Below are 21,408 nucleotides of genomic sequence, written 5' to 3'. Positions count from 1 at the left end.
CTCAAAGTTGGTTATTCCTACCAACTTTAGAGCGAAGTGTTTGGTTATTCCTGCCAAACGTCCTGCAGTCTAGATCCTTATCTTGGCTTAGGAGAAGTGTTGATTTTTCCAGCTAACCTCTTCAGCCTAGATCCTAATCTTAGCTGAAGAGAGCTCAAAGTTGGTTATTCCTGCCAACTTAGAGCGAAGTGTTTGGTTATTCCTGCCAAATGTCCTACAGCCTAGATCTTTATCTTGGCTTAGGAGAAGTGTTGGTTTTTCCAGCTAACCTCTTCAGCCTAGATCCTGATCTTGGCTGAAGAGAGCGCAAAATTGGTTATTCTGGCCAACTCTGCTTTCAATGCCCCTAGCTCACTAAAACAACTTTTACAGCATAAAACAATTATACTGAAAAGAAACTACTTGTTTTATTGAAAAAGAAAAAATTACAAGTACTTTAAAGAAAAGCTAAAAATAGAATAGTTTGAGATTGACAGTGTTCTACGGCTTGGGAATGGCCTTGATGTCTCCATTCTCTAAGTGGTATGCCCATTTTCCTGCTAATCTAACCACTTTGTAAGGTCCTTTCCAATTAGGTCCTAACTTGCCATCTCCGGGTACCAGGGTGTTTCCCATTACTTTGCGTAGCACCCAATCTCCAATCTTGAATTGCCTCGGATGTACTGCCTTGTTATCTTTTTTGGATAACTCTTGCTGGTATGAGGCGATGTGAACCGGTGCTCTTTCTCTTCTTTCTTCCGCAAGGTCGAGTTCCAAGGCTATGGCTTCTTCATTTAACTCTGGGTCAAAATTTTCGCTTCGGATGGTGAAGAGGCCAATTTCCAGTGGGATTACTGCTTCCATGCCGTAGGCTAAGGAGAATGGTGTTTCTCTAGTTGATCGCCGAGGTGTGGTACGGTAAGCCCATAAAACATGAGGAAACTCTTCAACCAACTTTCCTTTTGCTTTCTCTAACCTTTTCTTCAATCCATCCAAGAAGACTTTATTTGATGCTTCTGCCTGGCCATTTGCTTGGGGGTATGCCGGTGTAGAATTGTAGAATTCTATCTTGTATTCTTCACAAAAGCCTCTAAAAATTTTGCCATCGAACTGAGTGTCGTTGTCAGATATTAGAGCTTTTGGTATGCCGAATCGAGTGATGATATTCTGCCAGACGAACTTCTTCACGTCTTTCTCCTTAAATGATGCAAGTGCTTCTACCTCTACCCACTTTGTGAAGTAGTCTGTTACTGTAAGAAAGAACTTTCTGTTGCTGGGCGCTGTTGGAAGTGGTCCTACTATGTCTAGGCCCCACATTGCGAAGGGCCATGGGCTAGTTAAAGGTAGAAGCTCTTTGGCTGGTTGATGTATTTGGTGTGCGAACTTCTAATATTTCTCGCATTTCTTCACATACTTCTCTGAATCTGGTTGCATGTAAGGCCACCAATATCCTTGCGAAATTGCTCTGTAGGCCAATGATCTTCCCCCTCTAGTGTCTCGAACAAGAATGCCTCAACCTTGCTAGGATGGACACATTTCAAGTAAGGTCCTGTGAAGGATTTTTTGTACGAGGCCATTGATGGGAGAGCCAAAATCTCTGTGACTTTGCTCTTATTTTGTTGGTCTTTTACTTCTCTTCGGGTAAGATGTCGTCCTTTGAGAACGCTATAATGGCATCCATCCATGAAAGGCCTAGTTCGACACAACATACCTCTGTTATGTATCTGTCATCGAAGCGAAGTCTGCTAGTTCGTCTGCTCCACTGTTTTCTTCACGGCCGATCTGCTCTATCCGCACTACTTCGAACTTCATGATCTCTTTTCTGACCAACTCTTGGTACTTAGCCATCCTCTCATCTTTTGTCTCGTAGTCGCCTGAAATCTGGTTTACTACCAGCTGAGAGTCACTATAAACCATTAGCTCGGTGGCCTTTATGAAAAGTGCTGATTTTAGGCCTGTTAAGAGCACTTCATACTCCGCCTCGTTGTTTGATGCTGGGAATCCTAGGTTGATTGCTTATTCCACTACTAGGCCATCTGGTGAGATGAGGACTATGCCAAGTCCTGCACCGTGCCTGTTAGATGCTCCATCCACAAAGAGCTTCCACATTTCTCCAATGAATAGCTTCCAGCAAGTTGAAGGATCAGATGATGTTTTTGGGACGTGAGTGTTGCTGATGTTTTCTTCCAAGTCCAAACCTACTGTTTGCCCCTCGCTATCTAACTGTACCAGGTTTTTGTTTGTTGATGAGTCTTTGCCTGGTGCAGCATGGTTTGCCTCTTCTGCACTTTCCTCAATCCGATATGCCTTAGGATGTGGCTGAGTATCCTGTATTAGGGGTTGTGCATTTCCTACAGCACTTTTCGTCCCCATTTTGATTGTACCAGTCATGTCAACTAGGCAGATGTGATGACTTCCTGGCGTGAACTCTGTCACAAAGTCTGCCAAAGCTTGAGCTTTTATTGTGGTTCTGGGTTGAAACTTGATATCATACTGTCCTAATTCCACCGCCCACTTCAAGATTCGCCCAGAAAAGTTCGCCCTCTGAAACAAAACTTTTAATGGGAAAGCTGTTAGGATGATTATGGTGTGGGCGTGGAAATAATGCGACAGTTTCCTGGAGGCCATCATCAGGGCTAAATCTAGTTTTTCCAATGGTAAGTACCTGGTTTCTGCGCCCAGCAGAGTCTTGCTGACATAAAGATGGACAGGTGTTAGATTCCTTCCTCTCTGACCAACACCGCGTTGACTGCGTGCTGTGAAACTGCCAGGTACAAAAAGAGCTCTTCTCTAGGTATTGGGGTTACTAGCAATGGTGGAGAAGACATGTATTCTTTCAGGCTTTCTAGGGCGCGGTCGCATTCTTCATCCCACTCAAACTTGGCCTTTAGTGCTTGGAAGAATGGTCGACATCTGTCTAACGACCGACTTATGAACCTGTTGAGTGCGGCAGCTAGGCCAGTGAGATACTGCACCTTTTTTACAGTGTTGGACCTCTCTAGATCCTGGATTGCCTTGATCTGAGAGGGGTCTGCCTCTATACCTCGGTTGGTCACCAGGAAGCCTAGGAATTTTTCTGATCCTACGCCGAACCCACACTTGGATGCATTAAAGGCGCAACTTGTTCTTCTTAAGGATGTGGAACATTTCACCTAGGTCCCTGAGATGGTCCTTCTCATCCTTGCTCTTGACCACCATGTCGTCTATGTAAGCCTCCATTGTTTTGCCTAACAATGGTTCAAACATCTTGGTGACCATCCGTTGGAATGTTGCCCCTGCGTTTTTTAGGCCAAAGGGCATGACCTTATAACAATACAACCCTCTGGGCGTTGTAAAAGATGTGACCTCTTGGTCAAGCTCATACATAACGATCTGATGGTAACCTCTATATGCATCAAGGAAGCTAAGTCGATTATGGCTTGCCGTCAAGTCTACCAGTTGGTCTATCCTAGGTAAGGGAAAGCTATCTTTTGGGCATGCCTTGTTGACTGTTTTGTAGTCCATGCAAACACGCCATTTCCATTCTGTTCTGGCACCACTATTGTATTGGATATCCACTTGGGATAGTGCACTTCTCTGATAGCTCCTACCTCCAGCAAGTTTCTACTTCTTCCGCTACTATCTCGGCATGATGAAGTACTGATCTGCGAGTGCGTTGTATGATTGGTCTGGCAGTTGGGTGAACATTTAATTGGTGACAGATGAAGTTTGGGTCAATGTTAGGCATGTCATACGGCGTCCAGGCGAACACTTCGATGTTAGAGGTTATGAATTCCATGACCTCTATTCTCTCAGTGCTGGACATAGATGAGCCGAGCAAAAAGAACCTTTCTAGGTCCTTTTCATCTATCCTTACCTGTACCAAGTCTTCCACTGCCTTCTGTTCAGCGGCCTTGCCAACATCCGCAAACAATTCATTGCTCTCAGGTTCTTCTACCATCTGTACATATCCTTTGGCAGCACGACTACCATTTACTGTGACGAAGCATTGTTTTGACATAATCTGATCTCCAAAGACCTCTTTAATTACTCCGACTTCATTATGGAACCGCAATACTTGATGGTAGGTTGAGCCCACCGATCGCATGGCGTGCAGCCATGTCCGCCCCAAGATTATGTTGTAGGTAGAAGGGACTTTCAATACCCAGAATTCTACCTGTTTCGTCATGTTTCCTGCCTTGACTGGGAGGATTATCTTACCCACTGGCCACTCTGGTATTGAGTTGAATCCGATTAGGGGAGATGTTGCTGGTGCCAAGTCTTTGTCTTCCAGTTTCAGTTGTTTGAAGGTTTCATAATACATTATCTCACACGAGCTTCCTTGGTCGATCAAAATCTGCTTGACGTCGAAATCCTTGACGCGTAGAGTAACAACCAGTGCATCATTGTGAGGGCAATATAACCTTGCCAAGTCTCTGTCTGAAAAAGATATTACATTTATGGCCTCTGTTCTTCCCTTTTTGATGGCAGGTTGCACACTCAATACCTCCCTTAAGTGCTCAGCCTTTTTAATCATCCCCCTGAGCTCACATACCTGCTCAGGCTCGAATACCCCATGTATAATGTTAATCATGCCTTGAGGTGGAGCGTCAACTGGCATCCCGTTTGGGTTGTTGTGGTTCTGGGAGGCTGGCTGCATCCCCCCTTTTATGTACTGGTCTAGGTGCCCAGCTGCCACTAATTCCTTCAAATGCTGCCTCAACAGTGTGCAATTCTCAGTGTGGTGCCCCTTTTCATCATGGAAGGTGCACCGGGACCTCTCGTCATAGTCCTTTTGTGCTTTTTCCAACTTTGCTGGCCATCGGACGAAAGTTCACTGCGTATTTCACTGAGAATTTGGTAGATCGGTTTTTTGAACACCGTGGTAATGGCAGTGCGAACTCTTAGCCACCTTTTGACTGGGTCCTCTCTGTTGGCCTGCCTGCCTCGCCCATTCCTGCTTAATCGTTCTACCGTGTTGACTTTTGCCGTAGTCTTTTTATCTGGCATTGCTGTTGTGCCAGATTTTGTTTTAGCACGGGTGTCATCTTCCTCCACGCAAATATGTTGATGTACTCTCTCCATTAAGGCCTCCATCGTGAGGGGAGGCATCATAGTAATTGAATCCCTCAATTTGTTGTCGACTGGCAGGCCCCATCTGTATTGTGGAATGGAAAGGTTCGTAGGGCAATCCCCAATCTGGTTGAAGGTTTCCCAGTAACGATTGTTGTAGGACCTTAGCGTCTCCTTTTCGCCCATGTCAATGGAGAGTAACTGATCAATCTTTACTGGTGTTTTGGTGTTCGTCTTGAATCTAGTCACGAACGCCTCCGCTAGTTGCGCCCACGAAGCTATGCTACCTTCTGGCAACCTTTCAAACCACGTTAAACCCAGGTCACCAAGGCTGGAAGGGAACAGGATACACATTAGAGCCTCGTTTTGCCGATACACGGCCATAACCTGGTAAAAGTGGCTCAAGTGTATGTAGGGGTTCGACTTTTCCTCATAAGTAGTGAATTTGGGCTAGTGGAAGCCTGAGGGTAATGGTGCGTTCTCTGTTGTTGGAATGAACGGTGAGCTTTGCAACCTTGCTAACGCTTTGTCTGCTGGTTCATAGGCAAGGCGAGGCTTTGGAATTCCAACCTCGACACTTCCATGTGTTCTAGGAGCCAATCGTTGTAGTGCGGAGACTCTGCGGGGGTCGCAAGCCTGAGTATCTTCTCTTCTTCAAGCCCTTTCAGTCCTCATTCTCTCAGGCCTGGAGTAGCGTGTCCTGGAAGTCTTTGATTGTGTATCGTCCGACCTGAGGCTTCTACTTTCAGTTTGTGATAGTGTGACTTGTCTGTCACGATCTTCTGAGTGGCAAGAGTGTGTGTTGCCTTTGCGTCCCTCTTTTGTTGCCACTCCTTTGCCTTTTATCTGGCTCTTCATAGACTCCATGTCAGCCGCCATTCTTCTTATTATTTCGTCTTGCTCCCTTACGCGATCTTTGAGAACCTGAGGATCCATCTTCCGCCTCTGTCTATCAGGGCTTTGAGAGCGGTGTGGACTTGAACCCTGTCTTTCTCTTGCTTTTCCGTGAATTCCTTCGCTGGGAATCTAATTCTGCCATGGGTGGGATAAAAGGTAAACCTTCACGCCTCCCACCCCCTTCCGGTGTTTGCCCATCAATAGTAGATTGTGGCAAGTCTTCATTGTGCGTCATTGCTTTCAACTAGAGAGGAAAACTTTATCAAGATGTTTTGCTCTTTGTGAAATTCCCACAGATGGCGCCAATTGTACGAGCACGAAATAATGTTTCGTATAATCCTGTTGACCAAGTCTGCGCTCCTCCAAACGTCGTCGCTTTACTCCCTGAAAACACAAATGTGAGTTAGCTGGCAGGTGTGTGCCAGATACCTCTCCGATGCCCAAGTCAGCAAAATAGACAAATAGACAAAAGCTCTGTGTATTCGAGAATCAAAGTTGCGTTACCTCCCCATAGGTTCTGTTATGAGGTTTTTATAGGTTCCGTGTGGCACAATCTTAGTTGGACTCTTATTCCTCCATGTAGAGTCCTCCTAAGAATCACACTCCTGAAAGATAATGCTTATCCTTCAACACCCCCTCACTGTTTAAACCAAGTGAGATGGTTTTACCACGGTTGGATGATAGTACGACCAACCTAACGCTCTCTTTCATACTTATCCCAGTGCCTTTATATGCAACATGTATCTCGGCTCATGTTTTACTTGTACCTTGGTTTTCACCTGTTTGGACTGGGCTAATCTATAGCAAGCTTTGACAGGGCTAAAGAGGCGAGGTCTAGCTTAAGGAGCCCATCGTCCCGACCGCGGTGACTGTAACCACCTGGACCGAGCTAAAGACTAACACCATGGTCCACTTCACAAAGCCCTTTTTACCTCGGCCCACAAAACAGCCCATTACTACGCCTAAGCCTAGCTCGGCCCTAATGCACATATAAAACTCGCTCTCAATATTTTTTTTGATAATTGATCCTTTGAAAGTCTATACGGATAGTATATTAAAAAGATTATTAGACAAAACCCAAGAATTAAAAAGAGTATATAAAAAACACTAGCCACCCACATGGAGGGTGGCCAAGCCTCGATAAGTCACAAGCAATTCATTCATGAGAAAGCAAGAACACCCATGGTGGGTAGAGAATATTTTTGCAAAGGGAACAGCTTGCCTCCAGTCCTTAATCGGATTAGATGGTGCTGTTATGTGGGATATAAATTATATTTTGTGTCAACATTCATATATTTCTTCTTGATTTTTTTTAATTAAAAAACAAATAAAAGTAAACATGTCAAGTTTATATACATTATAAAAACCAAAGTTACTTGAACTTAACTCCCAATTGATTCAACTGAAACCCGTTTGAGATTAACTAAAAAAAGTAAATGTCAATTTTTAAAATGTTTTGTTAAAATTTTCTATTCTAACTTGAATAACATACTCCACAACTTGTTTAGAGATTTATTGTTTAATGTAATTGTTGTCATGTTTAGATTTATAAAAAATAAAAAAAATAAAAAAAAATCAATTAAACAGGAAGTCAATCATGAAGAAGATAATCATCCTTACCACTATCTTTGTGTAGATCATCCACAAACTTATTTTCTGTTAACCAAGGAAAAAAATTCTAATAAAATTCATTGTTTGTTGTATCAATATCTAGAAACTCCGAAAAATATTTTTAAAATAGGGTCACGTACAATCACTTGCCAATCATGTATATGTTTAAGTTTATAATTTGTCTCATTTACAAATGACCTGACTAATACAATTTAGTAATAAAGTTTAAAACACACAATGCATTCACTCTTAAGAAGTGTAACTCATGACTCTAATCTTGTGACTTGTCGTACGAATCAGAGACTCATTTCGACTGAGATGATGATAATAATAATAATAATGATTAAAATTAAAAAAAAAAATCAAAAATTAAAAAATAAAAAAAAAATCATGTTAGTTTTGCACCAAGCTTTTTGAGCAAAAATGAAAAAGGCTATTGCAAAACTATCTTTTATATATGTTTTTTTTATATATAATTTAACTTTTTAAAATATAAATATCATAAAACATTACACTTAATATGATTTTTACTTAATTATTTCACATCTTCTAACTCTCATTATATAATTATTATCCATAATCTATCATATATTATTTCTCATTTTTATTAGTATTTGTCATTCCTTAAGCTACAAAAATCTACTTGCATTACAGTTCATAAATTCCCAACTTGATACAAGACTGAGGCAGGACACTACAAAATTGCCCATAAAACTATTTATTTTATATGAAAACTGATTGATTTGTAACATAAAGAAATGGCCAAAAAATAATTGTTTGTGGATGAAATTTTCTAGTAATTGGCCGAGGGTACCCTCCTCTCCTCTAACAATCACACTAATATTAATTCCGCTTAGTAATTTGCTTGCCAACCCATTGTGGATTGGGGGTGAATCATATTGCTATTATGGAATAAAGGGAAACACTTAGGCCTTGTTTGGTTTATTTTTGGGAGAGTAATTTTGGAGAAATTTTTCTAAACTTTTGTTTGGTTTAGTGATTTTAGAAAAAAAAATTTCAAATTCATTTTCTCTCTCCTACACATCAATCAATCACTTTTCTCTCTCCTCTCTCATTCTCAATCACTTTTTTTTTTCACACACATCTACTCAACTACAACAAAATATCAAATCATTCAAAACTCTCATACTCCAAAACTATTTCCAAAATATACAACCAAACAAACCAAAAAAATTTCTAAACTCTCTCCCCAAATTTTTTTTAAAAAATTTATCTCTCAAAATCAAACCAAGCCCACCCTAAACCTCGCAATATACTAGATAAATCACACCAACTCTTTCAACTATTTTATTGCCCCATGCTTGGTTACAAACTCGTGCTACCGAGCTCGGCACTAATCTAACAGGAAGTTAATTCTTATAAAGACTTATAATACAATCTAACTGAGTGATGTGAGATTTCAAATTAATTAAATCTCAAAAAAAAATAAAATAAAAGCTAGCTTAAGGCATGTCAGCTTGTGATTAATTTAGTGTTTGGCTGGAGATTATAAGTAGTGGATGTGAAAAATCACGAAAACTAATAGTGTAACTTTTAGTTAATTCTTGCAATATTCAACAATGTCTTCCAATATTTTGGCAAATACTTCAGAATGTCATCTTTAAAGTAGATGACAATTGATACCACCGTATAAAAAGTAATTGTTTGTTGTTGAAATTCTATAAGTGTGTGTGGCCTAGGAGGCAAGTGCACCCTCCCTCCATCACAGCCCATTGTGGATTGAGGTTGAATTCGTGATGTTTCTATGGAGTAGAGAGAAACACTAAACCTAGACATACCAGGAATCAACACTACCATCCAACTATTTTAATGCCCTATGCTTAGTTACAAGCCCATGTGACCAAGCCCGGCAATAAAATAATGAAATATTGATTCATATAAAGAACCTTAATACAAACTAATTAAGCGATGTGAGATTCGCAAATTACTTAATACCATTAACAAGTCTCAATTTCTTTAAACCCGCCATGTGAGGTCAATGAAAAACAAGGCACTGAGAAGGAAGCCTTCTAAATTTAGAAAGAACAAATATTTTTTATTCATCATTTGGATGCTTTGCTAATTTTGAGATTTGAACACAAGTTAAAAATCATGCTTAATTTTCAAAACTCTGTTGTATAAACTTATATTATATGTATTATAAAAAGTTAACTTATTCAAAGTCAAATCGTGATGGTCACTATTAAAAAATATTTGAGTTTGACTGAAAATTAAGTAAATCAAATTGGAACATATTTCAAATCTTATTAAGTTTTTCAAGTTAAACTTGAGCAACTATAACTCACTTTTTTTTCTTTTTTTTAATAGCTGAGAACCTATTGTTTGAGAGGTCTATACTGCAAGTACATTAGAAAGACTAATAAACAAAATCCAAAATTCAAAAGATTAATAAACAAAACCCAAAAAAGAAAGAAAAAACTAGTCATCACCCACGGAGGGTAGAGAGTTATTTGCCAACTGCATACAGATTTACAGTTTGTAATGCTAGATCACCAACACAAAACTTATATAAAGGAACAAATATTTTCTAGCTTAGCCTATGTGGGAGGAAAATTAGAAAATATTACTCTTTTAGATGTATTTATTTTTATCAGAGTTATTCACTAAAATGACATGACAGTAGTGTCTTTAATTTCAGTATAAAATTCTATTGGTATACCACTTTTTTGAACATGTAGGATTTACAAATTGTTTGAATATGTAAAACGTATATTTTCAATTTTAGCATGTAATTTTTATTAGGAAAATATCTATTTATAGTTTTATATTACCGATAAACTTTGCAACATTTAAACATAACTTTCTAAGCTTTTCCATCTATCTGAAATTAATTTATAAACTTAACACTGAACTATTATTTCACTTTTTTTTTATTATTGATTATTTTTAATTTTAAGTTAGCAACTTCCCTTGGGAGGGTAGTTAGAATTTGGCTTGTCAATTTCCATATTATGGTCTGCATTCAAGATGAAGACTGGTACATGTTTCAATTATGGCTTTTAGTTTTACCTTTTTTGTTTTTGTTTTTGTTTTGAGGTACAACCATCAATTTTATAAGTGATGTTCAACATCAAAATAAACAAATAGATTATCATTCTGTCCTTTAAAACAAAAAAAAAAAAAAAAAAAAAAAAATTATCATTCTTAATGTAACCAATAAATAACTAATCTACAACCATTTGCCAAGGACAACCGCTGCAGCAATCTCCCTCGGTTGCTAAGCGTAGTTAGTAAACACCATCAAAATTTTAAAGAAATAAATACTTCAACTGCTGCTTCAAAGATATCCTCTCTCAACGCCAAAGACAATAAGATGCTCCAAATAGTTCTAGCAATAAAAATTTTAAGCCAAGGAAGCAACAATCCCGAGACCATTGTGTTGCGATGACTGGGGGCAACCTCAATACATGGCATAAATTTAGTGCTGATGAAGAATTAAGAGGTACGATTCCATGGTGAACCTCCACCATAACGATTGAAACCATTACTACTATGACTTCCATCTTGATAATGTCTCCACCGTTGCTTCTTTTTACCCTTCTCTTTCACCGACCCACTTTCTTCGTGCTTGACTTTCCCTGTCTCACCATTTTCTTTCGCCTTCTTAGAACGCTTCTCCTCCTTAGATGATGACTTCCGCTTCTTTCCAGAGGAAGAAGGCATACTAGCATACTCGACAATTCCATTTCCTCTGGGCAGCGGTTCTTCCTCGTCATCTAACCGCCAATTACAGCAAAGTTCCTGTGGATCACCATTATGGATCTCCAATGGCTCTCCTGCTCCGGGTAGCAAGTTATTAAATGTCATTTCCCCGGTAGACCCTCCTTTTCGTTCTAATAGTACTGGGTCAGGTCTTATTATGGTACCCAGAATACTCCTGTTGGGGCCTAGGCTCAAGATGGTCTTTGTATTTGTCAGTGTCGAAAAAGCCATGGCAAAAGCTGATCGAACCTGAAGCAGCAAAAGCAAGAAAAATGGCTTTATTGAACTTATGTTGCAATGTGGATTAAAGCCAAAGAGCTAAAAGACAGATGAATTGACAAATTTTCACCAATATGTTCCAACAAGCACAACATTAAAAACTTTATATATATAACACCATTACATTAGGACAGGACGAGGACATTGTGTGAGAGGTTTGGTAGAAAATTTGGCAGATTATTTGGGATCCCTAGCATAACTCTTTAAAAAATAATAATAAAACAAACAACAGCGCTAACACTCTAGAAGAGCCATCAAGGACCATATATCTCACAGTAGCCACCCTTTTTTGCCTCCTTTCTGATTTGTTTTCATAACAAATATTGGATTATCAAGAATTCCATATCACATCCTGAACATATATACCTCACATCTACAACAAAATGAATTACCAGACGTTGTTAAGGTATACCAAGTTCCCACATAAGCAAAAGAAATTATCAAGCAATCTGAAGGAAGAAAAGCAACAGAGACAGAACAATGAGACCATAAAGATCATACCTGGAAATAGCTAAACGAATTCTTCCCTATGTCATTTTCTGGTGCCTGTTATCACCCGAAAAGAAAAACTTCAATTATCAACCTGAAGAGGATCATATTGCTCCAAGGGGCAAGAGTCACCCAGGGCCCTATTTTATATTTTATTCTGTTTTGACCACAATGTTCTCCAACATTGTGCAGGAAACGCCATCTCATTCAATCTCAAAGCAGAAATTGTCAAACTGAACAAAATATAAAATAGGCGTAGAGGTGACCCAACATCTCTCAAAGACTGATTAAATAGTCCAAACAAGAGTGTAGCTAGCCAACCAATTAAAACCAGCTCAAGATTGAAATTAATAGAATACTTATTCCAGCCAGAACCACACCCCAATGTCTGGATTATAAGATTTCCCAAAAAGGTGCTGCAAAAATTGCAAATAGAAACATATCAAAATTCTTAAGGTAACCTGTGGGTCCTCAATGGAAAGAAGAAATGGTCTTCCTTTAACAGTAAACCTGAAAGAGGCATCAAAAACCAAGGAACAACGATCAAAATTGAATTATGTTTAATCAGACAATCTAACTCAACATCAGAAGGAAAAACAGGGGTACTATTGGTTTCCCATGGAAAAATTTTACCCTCTGCTACTCTTCAAGAAGAAGGTTCCTTCCCCATTGCAAGACACACCAATGTCGGATGTGTTCAATTTGCGTCCATAAATATCGAAAAAATTAACCTACCTTCCAAAACAAACTTGTCAAGGAGAATGTAGAAATCAAAATTTTAATTTTTTCCCAAAACAAAATTTTCCAACCAATCAAATTGAAAACACAGCAATCACATGCTGAACAAAAGCACTCCATGGTATATATGCATTTATGCATGCATGGTATCATCTGCAAATTTATAAATAAAATAAAATAAAAAACCAATTTTCTATTGCATGTCATCTTATAGCTCTAGTATTTTTACATTGGTGGGTTACTTTTTACCAGTATCTTTATTTATAGCACACCTATATCTGAAATATTATGATTGCACGTCATCTTATAGAGCTCTAGTAGTTAAACATAGGTGGGTTACTTTTTAGCCGTATCTCTGTTATAGCACCTATATCTAAAATATTAAGGTGCTCAAACAATCCCAATGCAAATTCACTTTGACAGGAAATTCATCTTAACATGGTCATCTGTTGAAAATCTGAATCACTCCAGGAGAAGTGAGAGCATACACAGTATATTTACTGGGAACCACAAAAAAAAAAAAAGAAAAAAGAAAAGGGGCATACCAAAAGGATTCCCAAGTTATGTTCTGGATAAGCTTGCTGCTCACTGAGGCTCTGCATAATCAAATGTATCATAAGGGAAGCAACAAATCGAGAAAACAAAATAAAATTAATCAAAATACAGATTTAGTAAAACAGTTAGTATTAAGCATTATTTGATCAACACAGTATTTACTTTGAGACAATGCAAATAACAACACATCTCTTGATAACAGGTAATAGAACAAATAAATAAAACCCTTTAGATCAACTGAGTAACAATATGAGGTTTCCTCTATAACATGCTACAGTCATTTGACAACTGAAATGATAATTTTAGATGATAATTCAATGCAAATGTGCAAGAATATGGTAGCTATAAACTCATGGTTACAATAGTTCATTTTGGTCCTTTAATCAAATTGTGGTTGGTACTTGATTGATCTGATTCCCACATCATAACATTCTACATGCTAAAACAGATTCCAATAATTACCCGCAACATTGCTATGAGCATTGCAAGGAGTGCATAAGAACCAATTCCACCAGTATACACCTGTATATTGAAGACTCTAAAATTAGTCAAATCAGAAGAAAAAGTTAGTAGTAAAACTGATCACAATAAAATAAATAAATCCACACCTCATTTAACTCTCTTTGCTGCAGAAAAACTTTTAAGATCAAACACAATGGCCGTAATGGGGGCATCTTAGATACAGCATTCTGAAAAGAGAACCACATATATATTAGAAATTGCAAAAACCAAATCAAAGGAACTCGTGCATTTACATTTACTATGTGTTCATAACTAATCAACTATTTACCCAACTATTATGTGTGGGTGTCTATATACACCAATCATGAGAATAATCAAAAGATTATATCATAGGGAGAGACATCAAAACAAACCTTTATGAACTCAGCAGCTTTTGGTCCGTTTTGCAAATCAAAACTATAACAAAAAAGATACAACAAATATATAATAAGATCAACATTTGCTGTCAAAAGAACATAGATTAAAAAGTGCCAAGGGAAAAACTTAAGAAACGTCCTAGCAGGCTGCCTAAAGACCTTTCTAAGCTACATGGCATTCAAGAAATCACCAATATAGTATTTGTCGAAACTTGAAATACCCACACAGAACCCTTCAATGATTTTATATATCCAATCAATTCGGTGCATACAAAAATGTTAAGACAGAAAAAATAAATAAATAAATAAATTGTAAAGACAAATAATAATAATAATAATAATAATAATAATAATAATAATAAAAGAAAATAAACAAAAAAATGGGTGAAGTAAATGGGTAGCCTAAATGCAAACACACTCATGAATGCTTTAGCAGGAAATTTGTTGAATACAATGAAAATGATAAATTTTGATTGAACCTTATATCAAATGCAACGCCACTTCTCTTCTCTACAAATTTGACGATTGGCACACGTGCCTTAGCAATAACCTGAAAAGTTAAACAAAACACATGTTAGATATTAATAGTTAATAATAATTATTTTTTAATTGTCAAATGAGGCACACCTGTATCTTCTTTGCGATGCCTCTTTGAGATAGGGCCCTAGCAAGGGCTTGCAAACCAATTTGTGGAGTTTTAATATCTGACCCCAGAATCACAACCTACAGTTTGGCAATTAGGTAGCCTAGTTATAGTGACAATATTTAATCATCAAATTTGTTCATCAACAAACAAATCACACCTCAACAATCCAGAACTGGATAAGAAAAAGAAAATTATCATTCTCAAAGGAATATTCATCTGAATGCCTTTGAAATAATGTTCTATTTATGAACAAGATTATGGACATTGTTCCTCCAGACATGGATAAATCGCAAATCACGTCAGCAAGAAGAATTCAATTTTCTAGGCAATCTAAATCAAGTTTGACACAAGATCATGACAAAAAATGTTCTTATGTGCAATTAAACATCATTGGTCACAAACAACAGCTATGCCAAAATCTTTATTGAACCTAATGGAATTTTTTCTCACATCCAACAATCAGTTGTAGCCCAATGATCTCACAGATGAAGAAACATGGAAACATATGTTTGATTTATGCCTAAATTGGCCTAAACTCTACTTCCATACTCATACTCATCATAGTTCCAAATACTGGCCAGTTCGTAGCGTACCGGCCCGTTTGAACTGGTTTTTGGTGCCTCCAATTCGGATACTGACCGGTATAACGGTCTGAATCAAATTCACCTACAAACTAGCCAATTCCACATGCGAACCAATGAAAATCCGATTTTGTGACTAATAAATGAATGAACCGGTCTGGTTCGGGGGGAAAAATTGAACTTTCTTTTAGTATGCCACACGGCAAAACAGCTGGCCAACACCATAAAGAGGCTATTTAAAGCCATCAGACAACTCATTGCTTTGATAGTTTTCTGATTTGGGATAGAAGTACAAATTTAAAGTAATGGAGCCACCCCACTTTTGTTCCTCTTTGATGTGGGATTGAGCCATTTTTGTTTTCATAGTGACTGAACTGATAAGCCAGGAACTAATTGAAGCGGCAAGTTGGCAACATATTATTGTGATTCTTTTTTTTCATCTTAAATTTTGATAACTAATTGATGCAACATGGTTAAATAATTTTATTTATTCATACAACATACTATGACAAATTCAGATTAAAATGGACAAAAAAATGTGTATCATTAGGTTTTGGACAATTGCTAATGTTTTCAAAGAATTTCACCGATTCCCAACACGTATCGTTCGATACTCCCAATACCGTTACACCGCGATCGTTACCGTTACGTGTCCCAATACCGCGATTTAAAACCATGCTCATACTCGTCTAACGATGTTACCTAGATTCTTAAAAATTTTATCATGTCTTAGATATCTTCTTTTCCGACAGAGACAAGCTCCACATTAATATACAGAGGCCAAATTAGATACTACAAAAATTACAGTGCAGCAGAGTTTGAGTCAGAAGATTCTTAATGAAACATTGAACAAATATATATATATATATATTATTTTTCTCCAAAAAAATATTTTCAATAATAATACTTGTCTTTTAAGTAGGTTAGCCTTTCAATGTTGATCAGAAAAAGCTGACCAATTCTGTCTAAGCAAGTATACCAGCAACAATCACTTGCACAGAATGCTTACACTTGATGACAGTTCTCTACATTCCCATCTTTCCAATAAAAAGACCAATATTCTCCTATCATCAATGAGGCAAAACAAAGATCAAATTGAAAGCATTTTCATGCAGTAATGATAAGTTTGAATAACATGACTTTAAAAATGAAGCAAGAAATTTAAACTTTAATGAGCAGAACAAGCTAATCATGTTCATAACTAACAACGGAGAATTTATGAATGCAGGAGAAACACAGTATCAATGACCATGTACAAACATATGGGATTAGATTCCTGCAGGGGTACAAATTAAATACTCCCATAAAACAACTACAAGGAAGCAATGTACTTACATCAATATCACTAGTTGGAAGATAAAGCCCAGTCTTGAACGAACCAAAAACCTCTACCTGCAAGCAGGAATACTAATAAAACTTGTCACACTTCTGACTTCCTAGACTTTGAATACAAATTACTTAAAAAAACATGTGTATACACTTGCATGTATATATTTATATTTGCACGTCTGTGGGTATGAAGGTGTGTGTATGCACACGCACACACCTTGCTGTTGGGCCAAATATATCGGACAACATCAAAGACACATTCTACTGCAGCATTTCGTGATGCTTGCTCTTCTGGAGTCGGTGAGAGAAATTCGCAAAAATCCAATATCTCTGTAACATCCACAATCAAACAATGAGGATACACTTCCAATGTTTTATTATTAAAATTGGTAGAGACATTTAAAGAGGTCACTAACTCCTCACATTCATTACGGTTGCTTAAAATCATAAAACATTCAAGTATGCAAGATATGCTCAAATAACTGTAGTTGATGCAGCAAACAGAACAATTGTTGCTAGACCAAGAAACAAGCCCTTGGCATTAAAGAGTAAGCCAGGAAATAATTAAATAAAAATGAAAAATAGTCATCTAAGTAATAAATTAGTCAAAACAGTCAACGAATCAAGTCTTAGGAAATTGAGTGCAATAATGTGTGATATTTCGTGTGAATCTAGGAAAAAGATATCTATTTTTTAGAGTTCTTAAATCTCCAAGGGTCTGAACGTCTGTTCTTGAGGGTATTCAGGTTTTGAATTTTCTTGGTAAACGTCCTTTGTTTCTTATTGAGTGTCTATACAGTAGTAGCTTGGCTCCATCCTTTGGGAAGCTCACTCTTCCATCATTAGTTGAAGCCTCTTTTCATTGTTCTCTACAATTTTCTGCTATTTATTTTTTCTTGTTCTTTCTATTCAGATTTTTAGTTTCTTCTTCTGAGACATCAAAACAGTAACCATTTGGTTGGTATCAAAGATGTATTGCAGGACAAAACCATGATTCAAATCATCATGGCAGCAAGAAGAAGTAATAATTGGTTTCTTCTTATTTTCATTTTTCTATCAAATTTTCAGTTCAGTAATCCTATGGTACCAGAAAAAAAAAAAAAAAAAAAGAGAGGAGGGAAGATCAAATCTATGGTTGGGATTTGAAGTTAGTGTCGTGGGCCCGTATCTTAAGTAAATCTAAACCATTGACGTCAAATTCTAGGTATTTTCTAGGTTTTTATGTTTGGGATTGTAGTATTGCTCAATGAAAATAAAATAAAATAAAGATCTGAGTAGCAAGTACAAGAAAACATAAGCTAGCTGCAAAAAGCAATACTACAATCTCATATCTTAGTTTTTTCCTTCTAACATATCAAACTAAGTAGCCTTTTGGGGGTGCACTGCATCATGAGGTCTACACAAAGCCTAATCTACAACCAATATTTTCATGCAACTTCAATTCCCTAAAATGCATATAATTTTTCCCCATGCTAAGCAGCAACAGGTAATCAATCCCCTCAATAATCGCTAAAACAGAAATAGCAATTTAACACTAGTTCCAAATTTAGATACAAACATAACTTCAAAAAGTACCAATGGACCAAAAAAAACAAACAAAAGCATTATTGAGACATTTTGCTTAAATTGGAATGAAATCAATTGAAAACAGAACCTTTGTGGAGCTGAAGCATGGGGCTCTTGAACCGACAATTCGCCCGAAACCAACCGCCCTCAAGCGTCCTCTCCGGTTCCGGAACCTGTGCCGGAGTCGCCGGAGTAGCAATCAAATCAACCGCCGCTTCCTCATCATCATCATCATCATCATCGGCACCGACGTCAAGAGAGAAGTAATCTACGGCGGCGTTCTTCGGCGAGGGGCAGTGAGTTGCCGTGAGAAGAATTTCATTGCGGAACACAACATAGGGCTCGGAAACCTCCACCGGCGGTGGTGGTTGACCGGTGGGTGCGGCAGCGGCGGAGGAGGAGAGAGGGCTTAGAGCGTCGTACAAGAACCCTTCGATCTCCATTGGAATGGAATCAAGCCGCCCGTGAGAGCATATCTCAGTTTGATGGCGGTTTGGATCGGGGCAGTGCTAGGGTTTCAATTTTGCAATATTCGCCCAAGCATCTCCAACGGTTATTGCTAAAAGAATAATCCTATACACACAACAGTACTAACTAATATATCAATTAATATGATATAATTTAAGATATTTTTAATATTTATAATTTATTAATATAATTTAAGATATTTTTAATATTTATAATTTATTAATAACATCATAGAATAATGTTATAGATATTAATTAGTATATCAATTAATATATTAATAGATGATATGGTATAATTATATCAAAAAAATAGATGATATGGTATAATTTTATAAATTTTAAATATTAATAATTTGTATAATAGATGAAGTCAGTAATAATGTTATAACATATATTAATATATTAATTAATACATATAGTATTACTGATGTCATAACTAAAGTTAATACACTAATTAATAGTATATTAATTGGTGAGAGGTCCCAAAAATTCTACCAAAAGTTTTATCAAATATGGGTGTGGGACTCACATAGGACCCACATTGTGTGGGTCTCACACCCATATGAGACATTTAGTAAAACTTTTGATGAAATATTTAAAATCTCTAGCATTAATCTTCTAAAATTGTATCCACAAAGTAAAAACAATGTTCCCATCTTGAATTAAAATTTTAAAATATCCCATTACACCAATTTTTTTTTATTATTAATGAATATCATTTTATCATTTCATTTATGAGTTTTTATATTTTGATCCCATCAACTTTTAAAATGTAATAATTTTATCCCTTTAAATCATATCTTAAAAACGTGTATTTGTATGATTTTTATGATTAATGAATCAAAAGGAATAAAGTGACATTCAATCATAGGTAAAGGTCTTGCTATAATATTTACCTTAAAAATAATTGGTCAAACCCGTTAAAATTTCATATTTTGATGTACTTGTATTTGCACCAAATATAAGTCTTGTTTCGCATTATTTAAAAAAGTTAAAACGTTACTATTCTATTTAAGTCACTATCCTATTTAAGTCACATCATCTTATCTAAGTTATATTACCTCTCTAATATATCATTTTAAACCCAACAAATATCCAACTCATATTTTATAAAAAGTACACTTATTTAGATCATTCAAAACCACCATATAATTTAGTATGAATATTAATTTTTTTAGGTGGTTCTTTCGTAATCCATTGCCAGATTTTAATTTTTACATATGTATCATGTTTGATATTTTGTTCAAGTTGACACAAAAAAAAAAAGTCATGAACTTATATGTTTTATTAAATATTTTACCAAATATTTTATATGGGTGTGAGATCCACACCATGTAAATCCTATGTGGGTCCTACGCTCATGTAAAACATTTGATAGAACATTTGGTAAAACATTTAAGATCTCTAGCATTAGAGGTGAGCAGCGGATATACAGATCCTTCAAAACCGACCGAACCAAACCGATCTGCCGCATTTTGGACTGATGCATGATGACGAGCGGACGGTTACGGATTGATTTTCTCCAATCCCCCAATCTGGCGGACGGATGGCGGATTTGAGATTTCTTTGGCCGCAACCGAACCGCCAAATCGCAAGGACCCCTAATAATTTATAAGACTTTGTGTTTTCAGTTTGTTTAAATATTCTGTTTGTGTTTTCAATTAAAAAAGAATTTAAATATTCTGTTGAAATTTTTTTTTAACTTGAATATCTTTTTTAAATTGAAAACAATAAACGTATTATTTATCTATATATTTTTTGTTTTTAAATCTATCTCTAAAAATAATAAATAGAAAATATGATATATGCTGGTTGATTTTTGTTTTCAAAAACAGATATAGATGTAATACAGAGACATACAATCTCTACTACTGTTCTGTTCATGGTTTTGGTGGTTTGAATTATTTTTATATTTTAAGAATCACAGATTGTAATATTTTATGTGGATAAGGCATACTACTGTTCTGTTCATGGTTTTGGTGGTTTGAATTATTTTTATATTTTAAGAATCACAGATTGTAATATTTTATGTGGATAAGGCATGTTGTGATTGTAGTATGTGGATGAGGCATGCAATGATTGTGATATTCTAAAGTTTCAAATTTTCTTACTTGGATGAGGCATGCAATGATTGTAATATTTTTTTTAAGTCATTGACTGTAATACTTTCTTTTTCTTTTTTTTCTTGAGGAAGTATACAAGTTGAATTATGTTGAAAATTTATAAAATTTTAAACCGCCAAACCGATTCGCATCCAACCGCCAATCTGCCGGCGGGCGGATACGAATTGATTTTTTCCAATCCACCAATTTGGCGGACGGATGGCGGATTGGAGATTCCATAGCCGCAACCGATCCACGCCCACCCCTATCTAGCATTACTTAACACAAAAAGGGATTGGCTTCCCTCCAATCCGTAATCAGACTGGGATGGTATTGTTGGACCCGTGGGAGTCCATCACGGGTTTCGTTTCAATAATTCAAACCATTCAATGTATACAATTCGTCAAGTATTATATGCCTATAAAAAAATCATGTTGATTGGATATTGATAGCTATTCTATCAAATCAGATTTCTGTCAACCATTTATTTTTTCACCGACTATTTTTTTAATACAA

The 21,408-nt window shown here is 36.7% G+C and overlaps 1 protein-coding gene across 2 annotated transcripts; it reads right to left on the bottom strand.

Moving 5' to 3' along the window:
* Window positions 1-10,609: 10,609 nt before the first annotated feature.
* On the bottom strand, window positions 10,610-18,927 carry LOC114270680 (Nucleotidyltransferase family protein). 2 transcript variants are annotated; one of them, XM_028212259.2, is made up of 13 exons: window positions 18,412-18,927; window positions 16,975-17,087; window positions 16,764-16,820; window positions 14,829-14,924; window positions 14,681-14,751; window positions 14,199-14,241; window positions 13,932-14,012; window positions 13,786-13,845; window positions 13,314-13,364; window positions 12,664-12,761; window positions 12,492-12,540; window positions 12,043-12,087; window positions 10,610-11,511 (listed from the first exon to the last, which is right to left on the bottom strand). In XM_028212259.2, exons 1-13 carry the CDS (start codon window positions 18,764-18,766, stop codon window positions 10,996-10,998), a joined length of 1,635 nt encoding a protein of 544 aa, XP_028068060.2. In that variant the 5' UTR covers window positions 18,767-18,927; the 3' UTR covers window positions 10,610-10,995. The 2 variants fall into 2 exon arrangements, with proteins under 2 accessions (XP_028068060.2, XP_082740368.1); XM_082884242.1 differs by having other exon boundaries at window positions 16,764-16,835; window positions 18,412-18,907.
* Between the last annotated feature and the right edge of the window lie 2,481 nt (window positions 18,928-21,408).

This window comes from Camellia sinensis, chromosome 8 (genome assembly GCF_055761805.1).
Source record: "Camellia sinensis isolate YWXY chromosome 8, ASM5576180v1, whole genome shotgun sequence".
Lineage (NCBI taxonomy): Eukaryota > Viridiplantae > Streptophyta > Magnoliopsida > Ericales > Theaceae > Camellia > Camellia sinensis.
This window is presented reverse-complemented; position numbering and strand designations above follow the sequence as displayed.